At 37.7% G+C, this 25,988-nt stretch overlaps 2 protein-coding genes across 2 annotated transcripts; both read right to left on the bottom strand.

Annotated features, from left to right (window-relative positions):
* Positions 1-477: 477 nt before the first annotated feature.
* On the bottom strand, positions 478-6,582 carry LOC130242886 (complement C1s subcomponent-like). Its single transcript, XM_056474825.1, has 6 exons — positions 6,472-6,582; positions 6,113-6,314; positions 5,846-6,023; positions 1,503-1,628; positions 1,321-1,404; positions 478-1,229 (listed from the first exon to the last, which is right to left on the bottom strand). Exons 1-6 carry the CDS (start codon positions 6,495-6,497, stop codon positions 478-480), a joined length of 1,368 nt encoding a protein of 455 aa, XP_056330800.1. The 5' UTR covers positions 6,498-6,582.
* A 1,797-nt stretch (positions 6,583-8,379) lies between these two features.
* On the bottom strand, positions 8,380-25,032 carry LOC130242885 (complement C1r-A subcomponent-like). Its single transcript, XM_056474824.1, has 11 exons — positions 24,856-25,032; positions 24,483-24,684; positions 20,680-20,854; positions 19,109-19,243; positions 14,640-14,842; positions 14,409-14,556; positions 13,262-13,380; positions 10,416-10,494; positions 10,197-10,331; positions 10,040-10,114; positions 8,380-9,930 (listed from the first exon to the last, which is right to left on the bottom strand). Exons 1-11 carry the CDS (start codon positions 24,879-24,881, stop codon positions 9,170-9,172), a joined length of 2,058 nt encoding a protein of 685 aa, XP_056330799.1. The 5' UTR covers positions 24,882-25,032; the 3' UTR covers positions 8,380-9,169.
* Between the last annotated feature and the right edge of the window lie 956 nt (positions 25,033-25,988).

Genomic DNA, 25,988 nt, shown 5'->3' with positions numbered 1-25,988 from the left:
GCGGTGCTTCCGGTGTGCGACCTGCTTCAGGCATTGGTCTCGATTGATCCAGCAATGTAGAGAAAACCAGGGATCTTTTTGTAATTATCCTTTGGTTTATTATCATTGTTAATTTGTACAGTGGATTCTTTAGAAAGTAGTGTTGAACCCTGTTCCTGGAGATCTACCTTCCTGCAACCTTGATCAAACACACCTGTCTTTAATTACCAAGTGCTCCTTCAGATCCTACTTCATTGCTGTGAATTACATAAACCATACAAATCTCACAATTTTTAGCACAGTTTTTTTAAATTAAGTTAACTTAATCACTTTTACAAATTTAAGTAGATTGAACATAAAAAGTTTAATAATTGTGTTGTTTCAACTAATTTTAAATAAGTAGTTTGAAGAAGCAATAAAAGTAATTTTTGAGTGTAGGGGAAACTGTTTGCATTCATTATAAAACTGATTTGAAGGTTTTCTTTTGTACCGTAGATATTAATTATTTGCCATTGTTTCTTCAATCCAGTCCAGGTAGTTTTGGACTTTCGTATAGTAGCCCTTATAGCTTTCATCTCCACAATTAGGAGGACCCCATGACACTATGCCTGTAAGACGATAAGGCTGGTCTGGAGACCCATGGTCCAGAGGAGGGAAAAACATAGGACCTCCAGCATCACCTTTACAACTGTCTACCCCATCTCCTCCAGCACAGATCATGTTATCGGTGACTGACAAACCTCCCGATTTACATTCAACAAGTGGATATATCTGGACAGCTCCGTAAAGTAAATATCGACTCGCTTTCTTTTTTTCTACTCCACCAAAACCTGAGACTGTGCCCTCCATCACAGCTTCATCTGTTTTGGTTGGCAAACACACCGGCCTGATGTTTTTACCTAGAGGCACCCTAGCAGACATTTTTATCAACGCAATGTCATTATCATAGTTTGTTTGTAGTTTTTCAAGCCCAACTCTATTATATTTTGGATGAATGATTATTTTTTCAGTCTCCATAATAATTGATGTTGTGTCCTGACCATCAATTATTCCCCCTAACCAACTCATGGATTTGCTTTCATATCCATCCACTACATGAGCTGCTGTTAGAGCCCAGTAATCACTGATCAGAGATGCACCACCTCTAGGGCTTGCCCTATGTAAGAGCTGCCAGGGAATCTGTCCTAGTTGTGCTGGCTTCCCACCAAAGACTCTTCCACCAAAAGAGTCCTCAGTATTCATTCCACATACTAAAAGATAGAGAGAGATATTAAGTAAGAGAAAAATATAATATCTGCAAATATATTTGAGTTTATAGAAACATTCAGGAGGAATGAGTACCTGGTTCACATTTAGGAAAATCTTTTGTTAACTTTTCACCATTCTCAGACACCCAGTTACCTTCTGCATTACAGATAAAAATACCTAATGAAGAAAAAAATGATTAGACAATGATGTAGAATTAAATACTCTTTTGTTGACAATTACATTAATGTAATTCACGTAAACCACACAAACCTCACCATTTTTATCTAAATGATAAAATTTAGATTTGCACTTGAGGCTGATTTGCTTTAGATAAGTTGTCGGAGGATCATTTTCTGAGAGCTCCATTAATTCTGAAAGCTCTGGAACGCCACAATCCACAGCTGAAGAGCAAAGAAGAAGAGTGTTGTTATTTATTTTAAATGACACTTTCCACTATAGGAAAGATCTATCTATCGATCTATCTATCTACCTTTCATATCTAAATTACTGGAAAGTACTGTTGCTGCCCAACTCCAGTCTTTTCTAGTTGATAATAATCTCTTTGACTCTTTTCAATCTGGTTTTCGCCCCTTCATAGTACTGAAACTGCACTTGTAAAGGTAGTAAATGATCTACTGCTTTCTGATGATTCTGGCTCCTTGTCTATATTACTGCTACTTGACCTCAGCTCTGCCTTCGATACTGTCTCTCATGATTTACTTATCCCACGTCTCTCTGATCTGGGTATTTCTGGTACTGCTGTCTCTCTCTTAGATTTCTTCATATCTCTCAGATAGACAATTCTTCATCTTTGTTAAGGATTTTCGGTCACCCACTGTTCCCCACTGTTCCCCAGGGATCTGTTCTAGGCCCACTATTATTCACAATATACCTAATCCCACTTGGTCTGATTTTACAAAGTCATGGTCTAAACTATCACTTTTATGCAGACGATATTTAACTTTATTCTATCTGTGCACCTACTTCATCCGCCCAAATTGATAAAATCTCTGCTTGTGTGAAGGACATTAATGTTTGTCTTACCTCAAATTCTTTGAAACTCAACATGGACAAAACTGAGATGATTTTTATTGGCAGCTCAGCGCTTACCAGCAATATTTCGACCAGTTTCTCCTGTCAGATTGCTGACTGTCACATTAAAACATCTACTTCTACTTCTACTTCTACATCTACTGTCAAAAATGTAGGTGTAATCTTTGACTCCACGCTCTGCTTTCAGTCTCACATTAAATCTGCATCCTTTCATTTACGTCGTATTGCCCAACTGCGTCCCTTCATCAGTAGCAAGGATGCTGAGACTGTCATTCCATTTGTTTCTTCACACATTGACTACTGTAATGCCCTTTTCATTGGTCTGCCTGCCAGCCTCATCTCCAGATTACAATATATTCAAAACTCTGCTGCTAGAATACTCACTCATATCATATGTACTACTCATATAACCCCAAACCTCTATTTAGATCCTTAAATGGCCTAGCTCCCTCTTATCTTTTCAACATGCTTGTCCCCTACCCCCCAACTCGCTCACTACATTCCTCTGACTCTGGCCTTCTCGCTGTCCCTCAGTACCGCCTCTCTTCAAACTCTAGAACTCTCTACTACGCTCACTCCTTTCTGTTAATAATATCTCAGAATTCAGCTCTTTACTTAAAGGGCACCTACGTTACCCCTTTTTCCAGATTTAAAGGGCACATAGGTTACCCCTTTTTTCATATTTAATATAAGTCTTTTGTGTCCCCAGAATGTGTCTTTAAAGTTTCAGCTCAAAACACCCATCAGATTATTTATTATAGCTGTTTGAAGTGTCTATATTATAGCTGGAAAAAGGTTTTACTGTTTTTTGTACTGGCCCTTTAAGGCTAGTCCTCCCCGCCCACCGTTCCCATGTGCCTGTCAGCAATCACCACCATCGGCTGCCTCAGGAAGCAGATCTCACGTAACGTGTGTGAGAAATACTACAGTAAGAACTTTAACAATCAGTATTTGATGCATTTTTTTGGGGATTTGCAGAAATGAGTCACACACAATGTCATTACAAAGTTCACGCACACACACAGCAAGGACACAAACACATAGCGCAAACACATACACACACACACACACACACACAAACATGGCGCAGAAATACACAAGCAGAAACACACACATAGTTGCGGTCGATCTGAAAACCGCTCCAATTGGTCCACCGTTTTTATGTTGTTAAATTTGAAAAAAAAGGACTGGGTGTGTTTATTTCACCCCAATATGACAGTTTATACACTATACTTACACACATTTCTGTCCAAACAGCTTGAAAAGTAGATTTTTCACCATAGGTGCCCTTTAATATAAGTCTCTAGTGTCTCCAGAATGTGTCTGTAAAGTTTCAGCTCAAAACACCCATCAGATTTCTTATTATAGCTTTTATAAGTTTCTATTTTATAGCTCTAACCATCAGGTAGTGGTTTTTGTGTACTGCGCCTTTAAGTCTAGTCCTTCACGCCCACCGTTTCCGCGTGTCTGTCAGTGTACCTTAATCTCCTTCCTCGGCTGCTTCAGATCACAGACAGACATGATAGAAGCTGATCTCACGTAACATTTGTGAGAAATACTACAGTAAGAACTTTACCAATGAGTATTTGATGCATTTGTTGTGGAGTTGCAACGATGAGTCACACACAATGTCGTTACAAAGTTCACGCACACAGTGCGGACACACGCACACACACACACACACAGACAGCGTGCACTAGTAACGCGCGGATGGCGGTTATATTCACGGGCGCTGCGGATAATCCGCGGGTCGGGCTTTGCAAAATGGGAAGATGAGATGCCCAAAATAATGGACGAAGTGCAAGAGTAGCCTACTGATTAAAGTTTCAGTTAGAAAAGTCATCAGAGGAAAATCTGATATAGTTCTGGGAGAAACAAGATGGCTATTTTACATGACTGCAGCGCCTTGTGAGGAGAATCTTGTTAATTCCTACAACAAGCGTTTTTGTTATCTTGTTCCTGTATCTGTAAAATCTACAATGTCTTATTTTTACTTTCTGTATCTATTTGAAAATGAAGAAAATGTTGTCCAAAGACAAACTTTTGTTATTATGAATAAATGTTCATTTAAAAACGTTTATGATTAACGTATTATTTTACAATTAGAGATGTGCAGATTAAAGCTCACTGAATCATATCCACGGTGAACAGAGCTGGCACGTCCATAGAGGCGACCCAGGCAGCCGCCCAGGGCAGCAGAATCACCCCACCGGCCCAGTACTCGGTGTCGTACACGCAACACACCCCCGTCTCTCGTTTTCGCTTTCGGTATGAGGGCGGCATGATCATCTTTTGTCTAGAGCTCCAGTTCAGTTTGCTCCGGCCCTGACGGTGACCTATCATGCCTAAATCGGGTTCGGATACATATATCAGATAAAACTATATGTGCGGGCGGGTGGCGGGTGGCGGGTGGCGGGTGGGTGATTAGTATGAAGCCGCGGATTCGGGTGCATTTCAGCTGATCCGCGCATCTCTAGCGCGCACGTTTAGCTTTGCACTCTTTTTGCATGCAAATGTGACAGGATACAGGTTAATCTCCACTGCTGTATGAATATCTGTTGTGTTAATGTACAAAATAAAGCTGATTTAACGTCCACAAACTGGGATTGAAGCGTCTTATAATTGTTCTGACACGCGGCTGTGCTGATTAAGTGAATCAGAAGTAAAAAGCTGTAATTCATTACACACATGCTCTGTTTTTAAAACGTTTTAAACTTGTAAAACTAACTTTTGATCAAATTTGATGATGATTGATGATCCTAGCGAACTGAACACATTATATGATTATATGATTATACACGTGACTACCGAACATGTTAATGCGCGCAGCTGTCAATCAATAATAGTGGGCGGGGGGATCGCACTCCTATGTAAAGTTGTTCCACCGTTTTTATGTTGTTAAATTGAAAAAAAGGACTGGGTGTGTTTATATCACCCCAATATGATGGTGAATATACACTATACCCACACATATGTCTGTCCAAACAGCTTGAAAAGTAGATTTTTCACCATAGGTGCCCTTTAAAACATACTTATTTTCTGAATGCTTCACTTCTGATCTGACAAACTGACCACTTCATTTTATCCACCTGCACTCTGCTTATTTGTCTTAGGTCTTGTTTTGTATTTCCAGTTTGTTATATTTGACTTCCTGTATGTTTGTGTACCTAATGTTGTCTCTACTTATGTCTGCTTGTTCTATCTCTTTTTGTTACATTCTATGTCTTTGTCCTTGAGCTCTGGAAAAGCACTATATAAATAAAATGTATTATTATTATAATTATTATTATTACACAATCACCATATAAGATAACAGATTTAATTTGGGTGACTCTGATCTCTCAGATTTTTATTCAGAACATTTTCATCTGGGCCCCGAACTTAACACAGGTTTGAAGAATAACAATGAGCAGATTTTCTTTTTGGGGTGTACTAACCGTTTAACTTTAAAAAGGTTTTTCCACAAGCAAATAATTACATGCACAATAATAATTATATGATCATACTATTGAGTAAAATATAATATTCCCTACAACAACACTGATGTTTCTTAATTAGAACTCACCATCAACAGCCTTGTAGGATGCAGTAAATCCTGTGTGTGATTTAAGGTTTGAATCATCACTCAGAAAAAAGAGCTGCAGATGAGAACCCGGAGCCAAGATGGACTTTTCACCTGGATGAAACCTGTCTGTGGAATTCTGTCCACAAAACTTCCTCAGAACCTTATTATTAAACACAACCTGAGTGCAAATAATGGAATCTGCATCTTACTGCTGCTCAACAGTATTTTCATATTTTCTTAATAAGTATTTTATAAGGTTACACTTACCATGAGAAAATTGTTACAACAGTTTAGAGAAGGCTCAATGTCCAGGTGATTGATCGTTAGCTGGATCTGATACCCATCCGGCACCCTCAGCTCCCAGTGTAGCATGATATCCACTGGATATGGGTCAGGGTACTGTGGAGAAGAAACCTCCCCAAACAGGGCCAGATCACACTCACACATATCCACACATGCCCACAGAAGGCTGAAGCAGTGTGTTTTGTAGGACAGAGTCAGACAGAATGAAATGATTAATGGTTAAATGTATTCTATAAACACAGGATGGCTTAAAACATTTTTCTTCACTTATAGTTATTAAAAGAATAATTATGAAATCAGGTGAAATATAAAAAAAAACTTACCAAAATATCAGCACTTTTCTAGACATGTGGATATCAATGTAGTTCCTTCATCAAAATGATAACGCAGTTGAGAGATTTTTCTGTAGTTTACAGTCTAATCTACAGTGAAATGCTTCTATATAGTGACAGAGCAAGGGTCTAACAGTCAAGAAAAAAAATCTAATTTGTTTGATTTGGCTGTGGTACAAAAAACAATGAAAGTCAAATTCCCAAAAATGAGAGATGTCAACAATGCTTCCAGTCAAACTCCTTTTTAGCCTGTTTACTCAGTAGGAAAAGATTAAAGTCTACAGATACACACTTTTATGCAAAACCACTATTTTGAAGACCTAAAGTGTGGTTGTATTTTCAAATATGTTGTGTCCTCACATTATGAACTACTTTTTTTGTTACATTTTAAGTCATGAATTGCTTTTTAACACTGTTTTGTTTGTTCTGGTGTCAATGATACCAAGTTGTCTACATAAAAAAAAACAATTTATAAGCTATAGAATATGTTTTGTCCAGTTTTGATATACACCTCATCAGAACACACTGTTTGAATATTGAATTGTGGACTTAAACACCCACTGCAATGATTGGCTTGAACATTTTTCAAGATTTTACTTCGAGGATTAGATCTCAAAGTTGTAAAGGACAGCCATGTGTCAACCAATTTAATTCTACATGCATGTTTGAGTTTAAATCCTTCATAGATGCATGGTTCTGTTAATTAAAAATCAACAAATACTCAATATCAATCAAACTGTATTAACAGTCAAATCAATGGGGGCTTTTAATTTTTGCTTTCAGTGCTTCTGGTGAACTGTCATGTGTGTTTTGATTTTGTTCTTGTCTTTTATTTTGTATTTTTGCCTTGCTCCTATTTCCTGTCTTGTTATCTTGTGTGGTCTAGTCACTGCTCCTTTATTCATGGGTTGTTTTCATTGGTTACCTTAGTTCAGTTGTCACTTTTTAGATTGTTCTTTTCACCTGACTACTTTGTTAGATTTGTAAGGGATAATCAGTGAATTGCCAAGCATTTAAAGGTGCCATATACTGCATTGATGAAATTGTTTACTGATATCTACATTTTGGTACCTTAGGTAAGTAAAATAAATCCAGAAATGTTTTTATATGCTCACTTATTGCTTCAGAAAAAAATCTAGAATCAGAAGCTCCATTGACCATATTTGGAATGGTCATGAATATTAATGATGCAGCTCTCTGTGCTCTCTCTCTCTCTCTCTCTCTCTCTCTCTCTCTCTGTCATGTTTGTAGGTGCGTGTGCTCTTTCTGTAATGTTATGTTGTTGTCACATGGTTATTGTTTTGTTTCTCTTCACATGCTTCTGTTGCGCGTCTGTGTTTTGATTACATGAGTTGTTGCTAACACGATCAGCTGTTCTGATCAGCAGCTTCAACTGTGTGTAATTCAGCCGCAACTATATTAGAGCAACAACCTAGTGCCTCGTTGTCAGTTTGTTATTGTTTGTTCGTTATTTCTCTGTGTTTTGTTAGGACTTTCGTCTGCCTTTTGTTTGGACTTCCAGACCTATATTAATTCAACTCTGACCTTGCTTTGGTATTTGGGTTGTTTGTACTTAAGTTGGCACCTTTAAAATTTATGACTTTTGGTTTAATTAAACTCACTTGCAATTGGATCCATCTGAGTTAGTTTTTTATATGAGAGTGTGACACTCTCTTATACACATGCACACAGCATGATGTACTCTGAATTAAACACAAGCAAAAATAATTTAAGAAATGGAGTAGATGCTTTGTTAAATCTTTTTAACTTAAGGGGTAGAGAGGTTTATTTTACTTATATTAACCGAATGAGCTATCTAAAATAAATCACCAGAGTAACCTATTTTGTGTTGTGGATAAAATTATAACATTATTAAACTAGACAAAAGAAACAGAGAGATTTGTATTGTGTTGTATTTTGAAAATATAATGTAAATATAAACACAGGAAAGAATTAATATCAACCTCTACATAAACAGATGAGGTTTAATAAATTGTACTGCAATTATTTCACTTCAGAGAAATCACAGTAAGAGCTGAGTGATAAAACACGATGCAGAAACGCGTATTAAACACAATACTCAGTAGTTTGCTGAACCCTAATTACAAACATATCTGGCAAATTTCACAAGAAACATGATAAATTAACAAAAGGTACAATTAAACATGCACTATGCCTCTTTGGCGTGGAGGTGAAAAATGTATAATCTGCATAGTCTCATTTTTGTGTTCTGACAAGCTCTAAAGTGATGGCTGGTTGCACAGTTACTCACAGTAAACAAACTTGTGTAGCTGGGTTTGACATTGCAGTGTCTCTGGTTTTCAAAATAAGAGTCCCATATAAGAGCCCCATTGACAGCTGATCTTCTGATGACGCGACTGCTCATCAGGACCACATGAGTAGAACACATACCTGCCAATACTCTCGCTTTTCCCGGGAGTCTCCCATATTTCACACTCATCTCCCGCTACCCTCCTGATTTTTTTATTTCCCCCAGAAAGCTCTTGTAATTCCACCAGTCCTCAATTTTGGTAGTGACAAAAAATAAAATGAAAAAGTACAATTTTAGCTCACTTTTTTTCTTTGGGCAAATTAGACATGGCATAAATAGACTCCAATTATTCTCCAATTTTCATGCTATTTGCATTCAAAAGTGATTTGAATAATGTTTTTTCTTGCACAGTGCATGTTAATTATTTGCCATAGTTTCTTCAATCCAGTCCAGGTAGTTTTGCACTTTAGTGTAGTAACCTTTATAGATTTTTTTAGCACATTTAGGACCCCATGACACAATGCCTCTCACAACATAGTGATGGTCTTCAGTTCCATCGCCCAGCATTGGGAAAAACAGAGGGCCTCCACTGTCACCTCTACAACTGTCAATACCCTGAACATCATCTCCAGCACAGAACATGTTATCACTGACTGGCAAACCACCTCGATCACAACTCTTGAGACTATATACTTGAACATGACCATAACGTAACACATTACTTACAGTCCAATTAAAAACTCCAAAACCTGAAACTGTTCCCATCATGCCCTCTTTAACAGCTTCATCTGTTTTCTTTGGCAAACACACCGGCCTGATGTTCGGACCAAGAGGCACCATAGCAGACATTTTCATCAGAGCAATATCATTATTATAGTCTGACGAACGGCCATCTCTACCAACCTTCTTATAATTTGGGTGAATTATGATCTTTTCTGTCTTAATAGTGACTGGAGTTTCATTCAAAGCATTAATTATTCCTCCAAGCCAAGTCATGTTTTTGCTTTCATATCCATCCACTACATGAGCTGCTGTCAGAGCCCAGTAATCACTGATCAGTGATGCACCACCTCTAGTGCTTGACTTATGAAAGAGCTGCCAGGGAATCTCTCCTAATCTTGCTGGCTTCCCACCAAAGACTCTTCCAGCAGACAAGTCCTCCGTATTCATTCCACACACTAAATGAAAAAAGACAAAAAAAAAAAGAAACTGTAATGTGAATGCACTTTATATACACAAAATCCTTCTCTATCTGTCTGTCCATCATCAAGCCATGATTATTATTACCAGGATAGCAAGGTGGAATAACATCGTTGTTGTTTTCTTCCACCCATTTCCGATTTACTGCACACTTGTATCTCACTACAAAGGAGGAAGAATAAAATAAAAAGAGTTAATGACTTAGCGATCAGAAAGAATAGAGGAAGGTAAAGTATTATCTAACCTTTAGGCGTATCCCCAAATCTGTAGTATGGCTTATTGCATTGATACTCTATGACAGACTGGTATTCATTTCTTTCTCCACTGATAAAAGTAAAGTTTCCATTTAGCAGTGGCTTTGGAGCTCCACAGTCAATAACTGAAATGTGGATAACATAGAAGCAAAATGATGAATAGAAGAAATTTAGCAAAGTGATAAATCAGGTGAAGTGCATCCACTCACTCTTGCACTCTGGCAGTGGCACATTCCATTGTCCATTACTCTGACATATAGACTTAAACCTTGAAATCTCTATATCTCCCTTAAGAAAAAAGTAAAAGAAGACACTTCATCAAATCACAATAACGCTTATGTGTTTACTGATATAACAAGAGATTTGGCTGTCTGCACCAACTGCGACACGATACGACACGACAGAAACAGTTAAACACTATAGCTTCTAGAAGCGCAGAATAGTGCACTGCAAATTGTCCGATTCCAGATCCAGAGGGTGGAAGCATGCCCATACTGACAGCCCACCCTCCGATGCTGTGATGGATATATGGTTTCTAGTGTCATCAAGTGTGAGCGCGGCCATACCAGAGGATGAACCATCACACACGCTCGAAGCTCAGATGGAGCGCACTGCGGAGGAGTGTGGGGTTCACAGGCCCAAAGTCGACAAATAAGCCCCCTCTGTAAACCTCAGGCTTTCCCGAGTGTTCATCGACTTGTGGGGTGAGCCACACCCTCAGTTGCAGACGTGACCTCGCTGTGACAACATCCATCACTTATTTGCCTATGTACTTTTAATAATGTTCAGAAAGTTTAATATATATTGATTATAAACATTAACATTTAGTTGGGAGGGCATGGCCATGCTCTCCTGGGTTGCTTCGGCGGTATGGTTGGAGATGGCTTGTCCCTCAGTCCCAGGATTTGTGTGTGGAAGTTTCTAACTTTATTGTATCTAGTGCCTCAAGTCATTAGCAAGGAAGGACTCCAGAAAGTAAAAACTCGCACTGTTCAACTACACGAGTGGGCGACGCAAGCGACCGCATGTTTGCTGAGTGGACAGGATTGGCACATGTCAGCAACGCGTGGAGAGCATGGTCGAAGGACTAACAGATGAGCAAACATATGCACACACAAACAGATGCACATATATGGAGCTTTAAGAAGATGCACACAATACAAACAAACAAATCAACAACAATGGACTAAGTTGTCAAGTGTTTAGGTATTAAGAGTTGTTTAAAAGGTTTTGTAAGGGTTTCCAAAGAATTGTTATTTAAAGTGCATTTGTAAGGTGTGTAAGAATAATTTATTTGCTCACACTTCATTTAAGATTGTAGCCTATATGTATTGAAGTATTTATTGAATTTTCTAGAGTTAAATGAATACTGTTTTGAAAATGCTGTTGGTTATTTGATATACGTTTTTAAAGGGATTGTGGTGTTTATAATGAGTGTTTAAAACATTTGATTTGAAAGACTTGCACATTTTATATCTTATGCAGTGTTATTGGAAGCTATTTATTGACATTTCTAGTGTTTAATCCTAAACTTAAGTACATTTTTCAGGTAATTGTGAAGATTGATTTAGATATCGCCTATGTATAATCTACTTTTTAAATTTGAGTTAATGTAGTTTCTCAAAATGTCAGAACCAAGTGACCCCACACTTCGAGTTAAAGAAAGTATTAGAGATAGTGCAGATGTGCAAGATCAAGCTAAATAAAGTTATGAGGGAGGTCAAGCTCAAAAAGACGAGCAACAATCAAGACAAAGTCAAAGAAAAAGAACTCTAACAGAGAAAGGTAAAGAAATGCAAGCTGCAAAGATTAAGTCACTTCAACAAAGGTTCACCTATCTGTACAACAAATGGGAAACATATGTCAAATCTTCTAAGCGGACATTATCACAGCCAAAAGAGACGTTATCTGATGATATTCTCAATGACATTATTGGTGATGTTGTGGGTCTCTATGAAGATGTTCAGCGTGTATATGATGAACTGCGCAAGATTTTAACACCAGAGCAAGAAACACGTAGAAGGGTGGATTTGGGGAAAAGCCATCAAATAAATCAGTATTACGGAAACCACTTGTGCTAGCATATGCTTGAGGGAAATTATAGCGACATCAACAAGATGTGCAAACCCTCTAAGCCCCCTGTCCCCTTTTTCCTGGAGGTGCACAGTGAGCTCATGCAGGCATGGAGGGTGCATTTCACTGCCCGGCGCTTGTGTGCTTGCGGAGTGGCCCACAGAGGAGGCAGATCCAGCCTTTTTACTGCTGTGTCACATCCACGCTCTGTACTTTTATGTCAACCACACTCAGAATATGAGATCTTCTGAGCAGCTCAGGTCACCAAAAGTGAAGTGCCATATCAGAATAGAGGTTGGCTCACTGAATAGTTGATGCCATCGCCTTCGTTTATCAGTGCCAGGGCAAGCCGCTAAGTGCGAGAGTGCACTCATCAAGAAGTGTTGCCTCCTCTTGGGCATTAGAACGCAGCTACTCTCTAGCAGACATCTATAGAGCTGTGTGCTGGGCAACGGCTAAAATATTCGCGAGATTCTATAATCTTCAGGTGAAGCCAGTTTCCTCCCGATTGCTGGGTTATTCCGGTCAATTGGTAGGAAACTAAGCTCGGTGTCCAAAAAGTTTAAGTTCCCCATCTGGCAAACCCTAGAGTTCCTCCAAGGTCTGAAGGTGCCAGGACGTTTATGCTGTTGTTCGGCCGCAATGTTGCAGAAAATACAAACCCTTTCTAATATAGGAATTTAGTGTGTTGAGGTTGCAGATCTCCTTTTAACATGGAAAAGATAGCTTTTGTTGTGTCGCAGCATTGTGTTGCATGTGGTTATAACACATTTCTGCATTCACTGCACTGCTTTTCTGTTGTTATTTCTACGCAAACATGCTCTTGATGATTTTTAAGTGTTGTGCTCACATCTTTTGCAGCATCTCACACATAATGAAAAAAACTGAGAGCTTATGTTAAATGTTGTTTAACTCAAAAATGCATATGTGAACTGCCCTTACAGTTTACTGGCTTTGCCATCTGCATTATGCTATATCTCACCCTCATGAGCTTGTACCCTGGATTACAGCGCACATGAATGTAGTCTCTGTATAAGTACTGGGGAAAATTTGGTGTGACTGCTCCATTGGTGACACTGCCTGGATCTGGACACCGTACTCCTTTAAAAAAAAACGTGAGATGGGTTACTGTCCACAAGTGTGTTCTGGAATCCATAATTGAACACATTTACATGCACACCAATACACTGAAATAATCCATAATTATGATTTACATGCAAAACAATAACCCTAAAATGCAAGTAAGCATTATAGTGATTACAAGACTTTATTACCAAATTCCAGTAGCAACTTCTGTCTGGAACTGTAAGAATTTTATTATGTAACAAAGTATTGTCATTCATTCATTTATACATTTTCTTTTTGGCTTAGTCCCTTTATTAATCTGGGGTCACCACAGCGGAATGAACCACCAACTTATCCAGCATATGTTTTATGCAACGGATGCCCTTCCAGCTGCAACCCATCACTGGGAAACATCCACACACACTCATTCACACACATACACTACGGATAATTTAGCTCACCCAATTCACCTGTACCGCATGTCTTTGGACTTGTGGGGGAAACTGGAGCACCCGGAGGAAACCCACGCAAACACAAGGAGAACATGCAACTCAACAAGAAGTGACGCCTCCTGTTGGGCGCTATCCACTGCGCCACAGTGCTGCCAAAGTACTGTCATTTTAAACAAATAATTCAAAACTGCTGAAGAATTTACATTTTGCTCTCAAGGTGCAGCATTTTGATTGCACTCGCACAAAATAAGAATAAAAATCTTTGGCTCAAGAACATTTTTGGTTCAAATGTTTTGGCTCAAGAAAGCATCTGAGTTTACATTATATTTTCCTTCTCCTTTACCACATTTGCTCTGTCTGGCTGTGCTTAAACCTTCAGCAAAACCACATTCCTGTCACTCATCAAACATGCACTTTAATAAGTTGACGGAAAACAGATTAAAGTGTTAAAATGCTGGAAAAAAATCTCCATAAGATACTAAAAAATCTAGGTTTAATTATCAGTTGTGATCATGTGCAATGTTGGTTTAAAAGGAGTAACCGGGTTAAGATCATGCATGTAAACATTCTGAATGTCTCAAAGAAAGTATACAGCATTTTTCTTTCTCTCACTCTCTGTGGTGTAACGTAAACTCCAGCCTCGACTCTCTCCGTATCTGTCGGTGTGATACTTCAGCTGAACGAAGTGAGATTTCGTCTTTAAGACACCAGGACTTTTCTCTCCACAGTACTTTTTAGTATCCTCCCCTGGGACAGACACCTGAGAAACACGAAAAGCAGGTGAGTGTAAATAAAAAACTTAAAAAAATAAATAACTATGGAGACAATTACAGAAAAGCATACTTGCAGCCAGTGGAAGAGGCAGGTCGACCCTTGAATGTCGACTCGCTCAATGTGGAAGTTCTGGCTGAAGTTGAGAGTGATCATGAAGCCTGGCTGGACAGAGATGTTGTAGACGCAATCCAGATTAAGCGGAGATGTGTCTGGATAGCCAGGACTGGAGATGCTCCCCTCTAGTTCACTGTGCAGGCCACCTCCACACTCCACTGACACAGGAAACAAACATACACCATTTGTTTTAGGTTAGCATTTCTGAAATCATTTTTTAGGGAATCAAATTCATGCCAGATATATTGCGAAAAATAATATGTGTGAATCAAAAAATGTATATTGCGTGTAAAATCATAACAAGCACACATAAGGATAATGATAATGAGCTTGAATCAAAAATAAAAGAAAGTTTATAATTACATTGCACAAAACTGAAACCTGAATTCAAAGATGTCCTAATTGCAAACATAATTAGTTTTTAAGCTTTGTTTGCTTACTGTCTTTCCCACAATCAGCAATTGCATTTGCAAAAGATACACACAACTGATTGTTTGATTTAGATTACTGCAAATTACATTGTAATTAAACCAGTTTACTTTTCTAAAATAATAGTTTACCTACATTACGTGGTATACACAAGTATAAGAGAACAATGTGTAAGGTTTGGGAAAACAAGCCATTACAGCACCACTTTAGCCACCAAATGTTAGAATTACGTTTAAGTTGTTTGTTATTTGTATTTATTTTAAAGAGGCAAATATTCAGGGCTACTGGCAAAACTGTAAAAAACAAAAACGCCTTTTCCCAATATCATGTGACCATAGTATACTTTCCTGCAATAGTTTGATATTTTTATAGGACATTATTCATATGTTGAATTCTGCTTGACAGATTTTCTATTTTATTTTTTATTTCTTTGTATTTTTATATGCTTTTACAATTAATTCACTACATTTTTAATTCACTAATGTTGATCCTGAACCATCAAATATATAAATTCACTAATGCTGATCCTGAACCATCAAATATATAAAGTCACTAATGTGTATCCTGGACCATAAAATGAATAAGTTCACATATGTCTATCCTGAACCATCAAATATATAAATTCACTAATGTTTATCCAGGACCATTAAATATATAAATTCACAAATGTTGATCCTGATCCATCAAATATATAAAGTCACTAATAGTAGCAGTAGATCTTTCTCTTATCTGGCACCTAAACTCTGGAACAGCCTTCCTTGCACAGTTCAGGAAGCAGACACACTCTGTCAGTTTAAAACTAGATTAAAGACACATCTCTTTGCATTAGCATACACATAAAACACAAAAGCTTTAAATATCCAAATCCTCTAAAGGATTGTGAGTCTGCATTATTTAGGGCAACCGGAGCTGGGAACACTTCTCAAAAGACATTATAATTTGACATGATAATCTGCTGTTATGTTAGTCTTTTTTTATAATTCCCGGGGTTTCCATAATCCTGGACCTGGCCATATTCTGAACAGCTGCTGTGGTAGTTATGGAGGAGTAGAGAGCATGAGACTGATCCTTGTAAGCAGGGCTGGACATTAACACCCGCCAACCTGCCAAATGCGGGTAGATTTCAGCTTTGGCGGGTTAGACAGACACTCCCACTTGAAAAAAAATATTTAATTGTGGTTTTCTTAAAAGCAGTGTTCGACCCAATATGTGTGCAAATGTGATATTAAAATCGTGAAACAGCACGACTAACAAAAATAATTGCGTTTGCGCGAGCAAAAGAAAGCAGGTGAATAACGTTACCGAATGAGAGGATGATCACTCGCGCTAACAGCTGATGTGATGCGCGCTCCCATTTCCTTGCGTGACACAATCATGCCTGGAAGGCAACTGTGATCGGTTCTCTTTCAATTAGACTAGACAAAAAGTTATACTAATGCCCCCACAGTTTTGCTGCTTTCAAGAGCTCCAAATTTATCTTTTTGTAAGCAGCACCGGTTGCTTTAGCTTTGAACAGATTATTTATTGGCCTTAAACATGTGCGTGCGATCATCCTTTCATTATCACACACAGTATGTTTTTCACCTGCTTTCTTTTGCTTACAGTTGTTTTTTTAATATGGTTTAATTATCTCTTTTTTTACAATAACATTGCTTTAATATGACATTAGCACTCCATTTTTGTGTAGTTAACTGATGATCTGAGAGGTCTTTAGCCAGTACAGATTACTGTGCATATTTTTGATACATGACAATAATTATTTTTCAAAAGTCAATTGTTTTTCTTTGTATTTTTAAAGAAATGTTTTGTTAAATAAAAAGTATAGTATACAGCTATATTTAGCTTGTTTTGACACATTTAAATTTTGTGGCTAAGAAATAATTATTGTTTGGTGTGGTCAGAGATACATTTGGTAAATCTTTAATTTTGAGTTCTGAAAAGTCATGTGAAATAAAAACTAATTGCAATATAACACTATGAAACCATGACCTATTTGCTCATACACGACACACAAAAAGTGAAATGAATAAGGAGGCATGTGGACATAACACAAAATCTTAATTAAGTATTTTAGCATGTCAAAGTCATATTTATGCATTTGAAATTTATTTTCCCAACAACAAAATTGTGGCTAGTGAAAATACAGAGTGGCTAGTAACATTGGAAAGCTACTAGTTAAAGTGGCATGGTGATCAAAAAAGTTAATGTCAAGCCCTGCTTGCAAGACCCCAGTGACAGACGAGTCCTCGCATTGATCCTGAAGGGACAGCCTGTACACCAGCCGCTGAACTCTCCCACCTGCAGCTTCTCCACGATATACCACGTCTTTGGTCTTGTGGGGGAAACGGGAGGAAACCCACGTGAATGCAGGGAGAACATGCAAACTCCACACAGAAATGCCAACTGACCCAGCCGAGGCTCGAACCAGTGACCTTCTTGTTATGAGGCGACAGCACTACCTACAGTGCCACTAAGTCACCCAATTATAAATAATATGCCAATATATATATATATATATATATATATATATATATATATATATTGTCACGATAACCTGTGATCTAAACACTATAGATTGCTGGAAAACAGGTACAATCGCTAATCGCTTCCCAAAGGACCGCCACCGCCTGAGCTTCCCGAATGGCCGCCGCATGAGCATCCTAAATGGCCGAGTTTTTTTGAATGGCCGCCGCCTGAGCTTCCCGAAAGGCTGACGCCACCTAAGCTTCCCGAATGACTGATGCCACCTGAGCTTCCCGAATGGCCGCCGCCACCTAAGCTTCCCGAATGGCTGCCGCCTGAACTTCCTGAATGGCCGCCGCCTGAGCTTCCTGAATGGCTGCCGTCTGAGCTTCACGAATGGCCGCCGCCTGAGCTTCCTGAATGGCCGCCACCTGAGTTTACTGAATGGTCGCCACCGCCTCAGTTCCACAAATGGCTGCCAGAGCAGTGTGATTTCCCAGAGCTGCCAGAACCATGTGACTTCCCAGAGCTGTGCGACATCCCAGAGCTCCACGCTCCAGGCCCTCCGCAGCTCCACGCTCCAGGCCCTCCACAGCTCCTCGCTCCAGGCCCTCTGCAGCTCCACACTCCAGGCCCTCCGCAGCTCCACGCTCCAGGCCCTCCGCAGCTACACACTCCAGGCCCTACGCAGCTCCAGGCCCTCCGCAGAGCTATTTCATGGACTACAACTCCATACATGCACTCCGCTCACACACACGTTCCTGATCCTGACTGATTGCACACACACCACAGGAGGATTGTCAAAGACTGATTACACACACTATTTAAGCTGCACAGACAGACACATCAGGACTGAGCCTTGCTATATTGTAATGTTTTCATGTCTGAGTATTTTCCTGTCTAGTCTTCCAGGTTCCGAGCCTCGCCTTTGTTCTTCCGTGTATTGATCCTTAGCCGCAAAGCCTGACCCTTTTGCCTGCTTGACTACAATTTGGGTAACCCTTATTGTACTGTCTTGCACCTGCTATGATCTTTGTTCATCATCGTCAATCCAAAAATGTTATATATACATATTTAGTTATTTATTTATTTATATATATATATTTAATCAGAAATTGTAATTATTAAATATGTCTTAAATAGTCTTAGCTAATAAAGCTTTTTTTTTTAATCAAGCTGTAATTTTAAAGACAAAATTATTAAATACATAAAAGTTGTCAATAAAAAAAATATAATCACAACTGTAAAAATAATCAGACACCTTAACAACTAAAAACATGTATACAAACGTCATAATCAAGTGAAATTACACCTTTTAGTGGCTGTCGTATGAGTTATAAAACAACGTGACCCTCTTAAAGAAATTGACAAGAATTTACAGTTGTCAATCATATAATGTGCATTTTAAAGAACCCCTGTACTTCTCATCCCTTTTAAGCTCTTACTGCGATGAGTAAACTCTTTAAAGAGATTAAGCATAGGCTGGAACCTTTCATATTAATACACTGACATTTAATAATAAGCACACTTACAGATACAAGTGCGGGTGTCAGGCTGCAGTGTGTATCCATGTTGACAGGCACACAAGAAAGACCCAAGGGTGTTGAGGCAAATCTGTGAACACGGTGGATCAATTCCCACACTAGAGGAAGAACACTCATCTGTGTCTGAGGGACAAAATTATATCAAGCTTTAAAAGATGTACACAAACAGTCATCATGTTAGTACAGCACTAAAACAGAGTATTTAATTAATTAACATGCAACACAAGCAACACTGCTGCTACCCTGATATTTGGTATATTAATGTTATCCAGGTATGCAGCAATAAACTAAATACAGTACATTATTTATATATATATATATATATATATATATATATATATATATATATATATATATATATATATATATATATATATATATACATATATATATATATATATATAACATCTTATATTTTAGACATAATAATTTAGACCAGTATATATTTTGTTGCATCGATGAAAAAAGTTTTGAACAAAACCACCAATAAGCGACCAAATGTAGTACATTGGTACTTTTTTACTGAATAAATCAGTGTTTTTGATTTAAAAAGTTGAGCAGCAATCATTCAAAGACAGTCACTTTGATTTGTACCTTGTCCGCGGTGGTTTTCATTTCAAATTGTAAATTTTACTCATGCAGAAAATTAGAATACTGAATTAAACCTTTGGTAATAAAGCCGAGTTTTCATCCCATTTAACAAAACAAAACTAACTTTTGTCAAATTTATATCAACAATAAAATGGAAGCTGCTGCAAAATAAATACTTTGAAAATGTAACACCTTATGATAAACACTACTTTTGCCTCACCACAGTTTATTATCGGTCTCAATGGAGAGGAGACATTTTTTATGAGTGATAGAAGAGGTAAGTAACAATGCCCTTTTCCGTTATGTAAACATTTATTCATTCAGTATGAGATATTTGATTAGCTTTTATTAAACATGTCTTGTCCTGTGTCTTTTTAACGAATGCTATTACAACTTGTGTTTAATTTATTTATTTGTTTGCATATTTAGAGATTTTTTCATATATAAAACTAAATTTATTCTAAATAAAACTAAAGGGTTTAGAAATCGAACGTTCTTTTCACCTCAACATAATTTGATAGGGCACTATAAAGGCTAAAGAACGTAATGCTTATGCTTGCTTAATATTTGCAATCTAGGGCTATGCTTCTCACCATGTATTGTAGGCATCTTTTCTAAAACATACCAACCAAATAAAATTATATTTTAATTGAACACATCACAACACATACAACATCTTTGCATAAGGTGCACATATTGTACAGTACCGCCCTATCCAGCATTGTGAAAAGATATAGCTGAAAATTGCATGTTGATGATTTAGCTGACATAGTCTATGATTCAAGTGCCACCCAGCGGTTAAAAGTTGTAGGCGCATTTACTACCACCGCTGCGACGGCAAGCATGGTGGCAGAGGGAACATATTGAAGTGTTAACATCTGTATGTGCACATGATGAGGAGAAATGATATGCATACAACACTGAATTGTTTGTTATTTGCATTGAGTGTATATATTTATATAACTCACCAACTGCTTGGTAGAATGCACTGAATCCCAAGTGGGACTCGTGATTTGAATCATCTGTTAGAAAAAGCAACTGGAGACGATTACCAGGAGCCAGTATGGGTTTGTCACCAGGATGAAACCTGTCTGTAGAATTCTGTCCACAAAACTTTCCCAGAACTTTCCTATCAGACACAACCTGAAAAGCAGAGATGTATAGTAACGAAGTAGAACTACTTCACTACTGTACTTAAGTACTAAAAGGCAGTATCTGTACTTTACTGGAGTATTGTTTTTTTCTCCTACTTCCACTTCTACTTAAGTACATATTTTCGATGAGTTTAATACTTTTACTCCGATAGATTTTTTATGAGCTGCATCGTTACTCGTTACTAGAGGTGTCAAAATGGTCGATATCGGTTCAGTAATCATAACGGGTTATTACGTTCTGACGTCATTTATCTCCTATGTGCGGTGTCGCAATACTATGGCGAAGGACGGAGGCGCGAGGGCGAGTGAAGGCGGCACAGCACACGAGCCGCTATTTCACTACTACAGAGAAATGTTGTGAGACTCCATCTCTGCCTCTCTCACTTTGGACATTTGACCCGCTGGCCTGTTTGTGAGGTAACTTTTCATCTCCTCTTGGCTGTTAAAGCGATACTTGTGGATCCAGACCTGGGCATGTATGAGGTGCAAGTTTCTCCACTGTGTCTATTATAGATTACCTATGATAACCGCGTATTAAACATACATAGACTGTAACCGCGGCTGTTGTTCCCGCCATCAGTGAACAACGCTTTCATTTCTAAAGCCGATAGCAGCCCTTTCTGTTGAGAAGGTGAAGACAATAACTAATCAAAGAGGTGTAAGACCTCGCCTGTCAGCGTTAAAAAAGCAGGCGGGGGAATATTTACATTAGTTTATTTGCTATAAATGCTCATGCTGTCTTCTGTGCATGAGTTTTGTTTGATACATTCAGAAAGAGTGTTTTCTTTGAGCGGGTCAAATTAAGGGTACAGTTCATATATATTACTGCTGTATTAAAGGACACAATTTTATTACAAGTAACCATTTAACTGTCACACCAAGAAAAAAACCAATAGAATTTTTTTATTTATTGCATTTAACTCCTAATGTCGCTAGATAACACAATCAATACATTTTCCCCCAACACATCCCATAATTTCTAAAATATCAGCCTCTACCAAATGGTTGAGATGTTGGTTTATGGTAAAAGTACCAGAATGAATAAAATATACAATAAAAATATGAAAAATATGAAGTTTAAGACCAATTTAATTAAAACATAATCAAAATGAAACATTTTTGAATACTAAATCATAGCCATAAGCCATAAAATATTTCAGATTTTCATTTAACACAGTAATATACACGTTTTCTTTTTTTTACAATAAAATCTAAATCAAGTGAATTAGAACGTTCGTTTACAGCGTTTACAACCAGTAATTTGTGCTCCGAAAATGGGTTTCAATAGCGTTTTGAGTGGATTATGGACTGTTTTTGTGAAACACAACTTTGAAAGGTGTGTGTTAAAGCTGTTATAATCTGTCAGATCTGTGGTTCAAGCGTGAGAGAAAAACAGTATTGTAAGTCATGTTTCTTTTCGTTCTGCTTAATGACGTGCCCCCAAAAAAGAGATTTAAAATAAACAAAACAATATGATGTCTTTTGACTGCATTCTTTAATAACTACATTACACAATACTTGTACTTTTACTTTCAGTACTTGAGTAGTAAATTTTGAAATAAACTACTTGCAATACTTAAGTACAAAAAATGTTGAATACTTTAGTACTTCCACTTAAGTATGGTGCTTAAAGAGCACTTTTACTTCTACTCAAGTCACTTTTTGATAGAGTACTTGTACTTTTACTTAAGTCTGGGTCTCTAGTACTTTATACATCTCTGCTGAAAAGAAATACCAATGATTAAGCTGTATAACTTACCAAATAGGCTAAATGTAATTTTAATTAAATAAAAAAAAAAAAGGATTTTTTCAAAAACTAATTTATGCATAGGGCTTAAAGTGTGCTTTCTTTAGAGGCATTCACCTCAAGATATTACACAGAATATGGTAAGCTGTTTAATTATTTAATCTATAAACACATAGTATGGATATTAGTGTCTTTTAAGTTAAGTACTAGTACTTCTATCGTTAGCTGTGGCACTTATTCTTTACTTACTAGTACATTTTAAAATTTATCAAGTTTATTATACAATAAGCTTGTATTTATTGATTAGATGCTAGTATTTATTCATTACACACTCTTACTTATAATTAGATACAAGTACTTCTTTCATTTGTGATTTCTATTGAGTCTTGTATGCAATGAATAAATATTAGTATGATGTCTAATAAATACACTCACCGGCCACTTTATTAGGTACACCTGGCCAACTGCTCATTTATGCAAATTTCTAATCAGACAATCACATGGCAGCAACTCAATGCATTTAGGCACGTGGACATGGTCAAGAAGAATCAAAATTGGCATCAGAATGGGAAAGAAAGGTGATTTATGTGACTTTGAACGTGACATGGTTATTGGTGCCAGACTGGCTGATCTGAGTATTTCAGAAACTGCTGATATATTGGGATTTTCACGCACAACCATCTCTAGGGTTTACAGAGAATGGTTCGAAAAAGATCAAATATCCATTAAGCAGCAGTTCTGTTGGCACAAATGCCTTGTTGATGTCAGAAGTCAGAGGAGAATGGCCAGACTGATTAGAGCTGATAGAAAGGCAACAGTAACTCAAATAACCACTTGTTACAACTGAGGTGTGCAGAAGAGCATCTCTGAACGCACAACACGTCCAGCCTTGAGGCAGATGGGCTACAGCAGCAGAAGACCACACCGGGTGCCACTTCTGTCAGCTAAGAACATGAAACTTAGGCTTCAATTTGCACAGGCTCACCAAAATTGGACAATAGAAGATTGGAAAAACGTTGCCTGGTCTGATAAGTTTCAATATTTGCTGTGATATTTGGATGGTAGGGTCAGAATTTGGCATCAACAACATGAAAGCATGGATCCATCCTGCCTTGTATCAACGGTTTAGGCTGGTGTTGGTGGTGTAATGGTGTGAGGGATATTTTCTTGGCACACTTTGGGCTCATTAGTACCATTTGAGCATCGTGTCAATGCCACAGCCTACCTGAGTATTGTTGCTGACCATGTCCATCCCTTTATGACCACAGTGTATCCATCTTCTGATAGCTACTTCAAGCAGGATAATACGCCATGTCATAAAGCACGAATCATCTCAGACTGGTTTCTTGAACATGACAATGAAACAAATGGCCTCCACAGTCACCAGTGCTCAATCCAATAGAGCACCTTTGGGAAATGGTGGAACGGGAGATTTGCCTCATGGATGTGCAGCCGACAAATCTGCAGCAATTGCGTGATGCTATCATGTGGACTAAAATCTCAGAAATATTTCCAGTACCTTGTTGAATCTATGCCACAAAGGATTAAGGCAGTTCTGAAGTCCAACCCGGTACTAGTAAGGTGTACCTAATAAAGTGGCTGGTAAGTGTACTGATAGCTCATGAATAATTAATGTCTATTTAATAGGAAGTGGCGTATAACAAATAACTACTAATATCTAACAGTAATAAATAATACTCTTATTTTAAAAAAACACTACTGGCATTAAATTATTATCACGTTTTATAGATAAGAGTAAAATTTTCTATGGACAGTATAGATTGCGACCTCAACTGAGGTCACAGCACTCAAGTATTGTATATAAACACATACACATGCTACTGAAGCTATACGTTGAAGCATCACTGACCGAGACAGAATCGTAGTAACAGTTTGGAGAAGGCTCGATGTCCAGGTGGTTGAACGTCAGTTGGATCTGAAAGCCTTGTGGGACTTCTAGATCCCACTGTTTCTGGAGATCTGCTGGATAGGGGTCAGGGTACTGTGGAGAAGAAACCTCCCCAAACATGGCCAGATCACACTCACACACATTCACACATGCCCACAGCAGGCTGGTTCAGATGAACAAATGTCACTGTTATATTTTAAAAGAATTCAGTAAAGAAAAAATAGATATATTCTGACAGGTGTCCAACTGCAATTGTTGTTGTTAAATTAATCACACAACTGAATATGTATAGTAATAAATGCAAATCTCAGAATTAAATCTAGAAACAACTTACCAAATTATTAGATGTACTCCATCCATAACTGTTAGGCAGACATCAGTTTCGCTAAACCATTAATGCAGTCAGGAAGTTTTCTTGTGATAAAGTGAATGTGGTTAATCTTGTATGATAGAGCAAGAGTCTAAAAGTCATCAAAAAGGTAAACCTGTTTGATTTGGCAAAAGAGAGAGAGACGTGACTACTTTTCCTGTAAATGCTGCAGTGATTTAGACCTGTTTACTCAAACAGAAAGGGTTAAAGTTCACACTGATCATTGTATGCGTCTTTACTTTATAGATTATTGTTATTATTATTATTATATAAATAGTTGTCTGTAAATATAAGTAGTTTTGAAGGGGAAAAAAATGATAAATCTTAGCTGTTTGAGCTGAGATTCACTGCAGATAGAAAACAAGTTCAAAGGTCATAACCAAAGTCAGATTTGTTTGATTTGGCTGTAGAGAAAGACTATTCTGGAAAAGCAACACTGCATGGCATAAAAAGCCATGAAAAAAAAGAGACATCGGACAAGCTTAACTTAGCCTCATACACACATTAAACTAGTTCCAAAGGGGGATTAGGCCAGTGGTGCCACAGAACCTTTTTTTCTTTGGTTCCTCAAAGAACGTTTCCTTCAGCATAAAATTTTTCGTAGTGTAAAGAACTTTTTTTTTAAATCATAATATAAAGAACTTTTTTTTCACCAAGAACTTTTTGTGCACTAAAAAAGAGGTTTTTAATGGAATCAATAATTTAATAAATTCTTAAACTTATTTTTAAGAGTTTAATGTACTAAAAATATGAAAAGATCTTGTCAGAAATTTAATAAGAAATTGCGAAGTTAGGGATAAAGTACAATCAAGTGGCTGTTAAAACAAAATAAAGTCTGACAGGCTTATCAGCAGCCCAACGTGAAGTGAAGGACTGTTGTATGAGACTAATGGGCTTTATTCTGCGAATGCACATGTCTTGGATGTACTTTATCGTGCTTATTACATGGCTAATAATAGCCATAATAGTTTTATTGGAAAAGTGACAGAAAACAAGAACAGCTGATGGAGTATACACTAACTTGCGCATTATTCAATAACAAGATGCCACCAAACAGTCAAAAACGCAAAGACGAAAGAAATGAAAACAGTTGAATA

This window comes from Danio aesculapii, chromosome 16 (genome assembly GCF_903798145.1).
Source record: "Danio aesculapii chromosome 16, fDanAes4.1, whole genome shotgun sequence".
Taxonomy (NCBI): Eukaryota; Metazoa; Chordata; class Actinopteri; order Cypriniformes; family Danionidae; genus Danio; species Danio aesculapii.
This window is presented reverse-complemented; position numbering and strand designations above follow the sequence as displayed.

What these genes read in the sequence shown, in the direction of transcription:
- LOC130242886 (XM_056474825.1), bottom strand. Translation starts at nt 6,497, where the DNA reads ATGTCTAGAAAAGTGCTGATATTTTG. An exon ending in ATCCTACAAGGCTGTTGATG is followed by an intron (nt 1,629 to 5,845) that starts GTGAGTTCTAAT and finishes TTTGCTCTTCAG; the next exon opens with CTGTGGATTGTGGCGTTCCA. An exon ending in TTATCATTTAGATAAAAATG is followed by an intron (nt 1,405 to 1,502) that starts GTGAGGTTTGTG and finishes TTTCTTCATTAG; the next exon opens with GTATTTTTATCTGTAATGCA.
- LOC130242885 (XM_056474824.1), bottom strand. Translation starts at nt 24,881, where the DNA reads ATGGATGGAGTACATCTAATAATTTG. An exon ending in GCCTCTTCCACTGGCTGCAA is followed by an intron (nt 14,557 to 14,639) that starts GTATGCTTTTCT and finishes CGTGTTTCTCAG; the next exon opens with GTGTCTGTCCCAGGGGAGGA. An exon ending in CAGGGTACAAGCTCATGAGG is followed by an intron (nt 10,495 to 13,261) that starts GTGAGATATAGC and finishes TTTTTTCTTAAG; the next exon opens with GGAGATATAGAGATTTCAAG.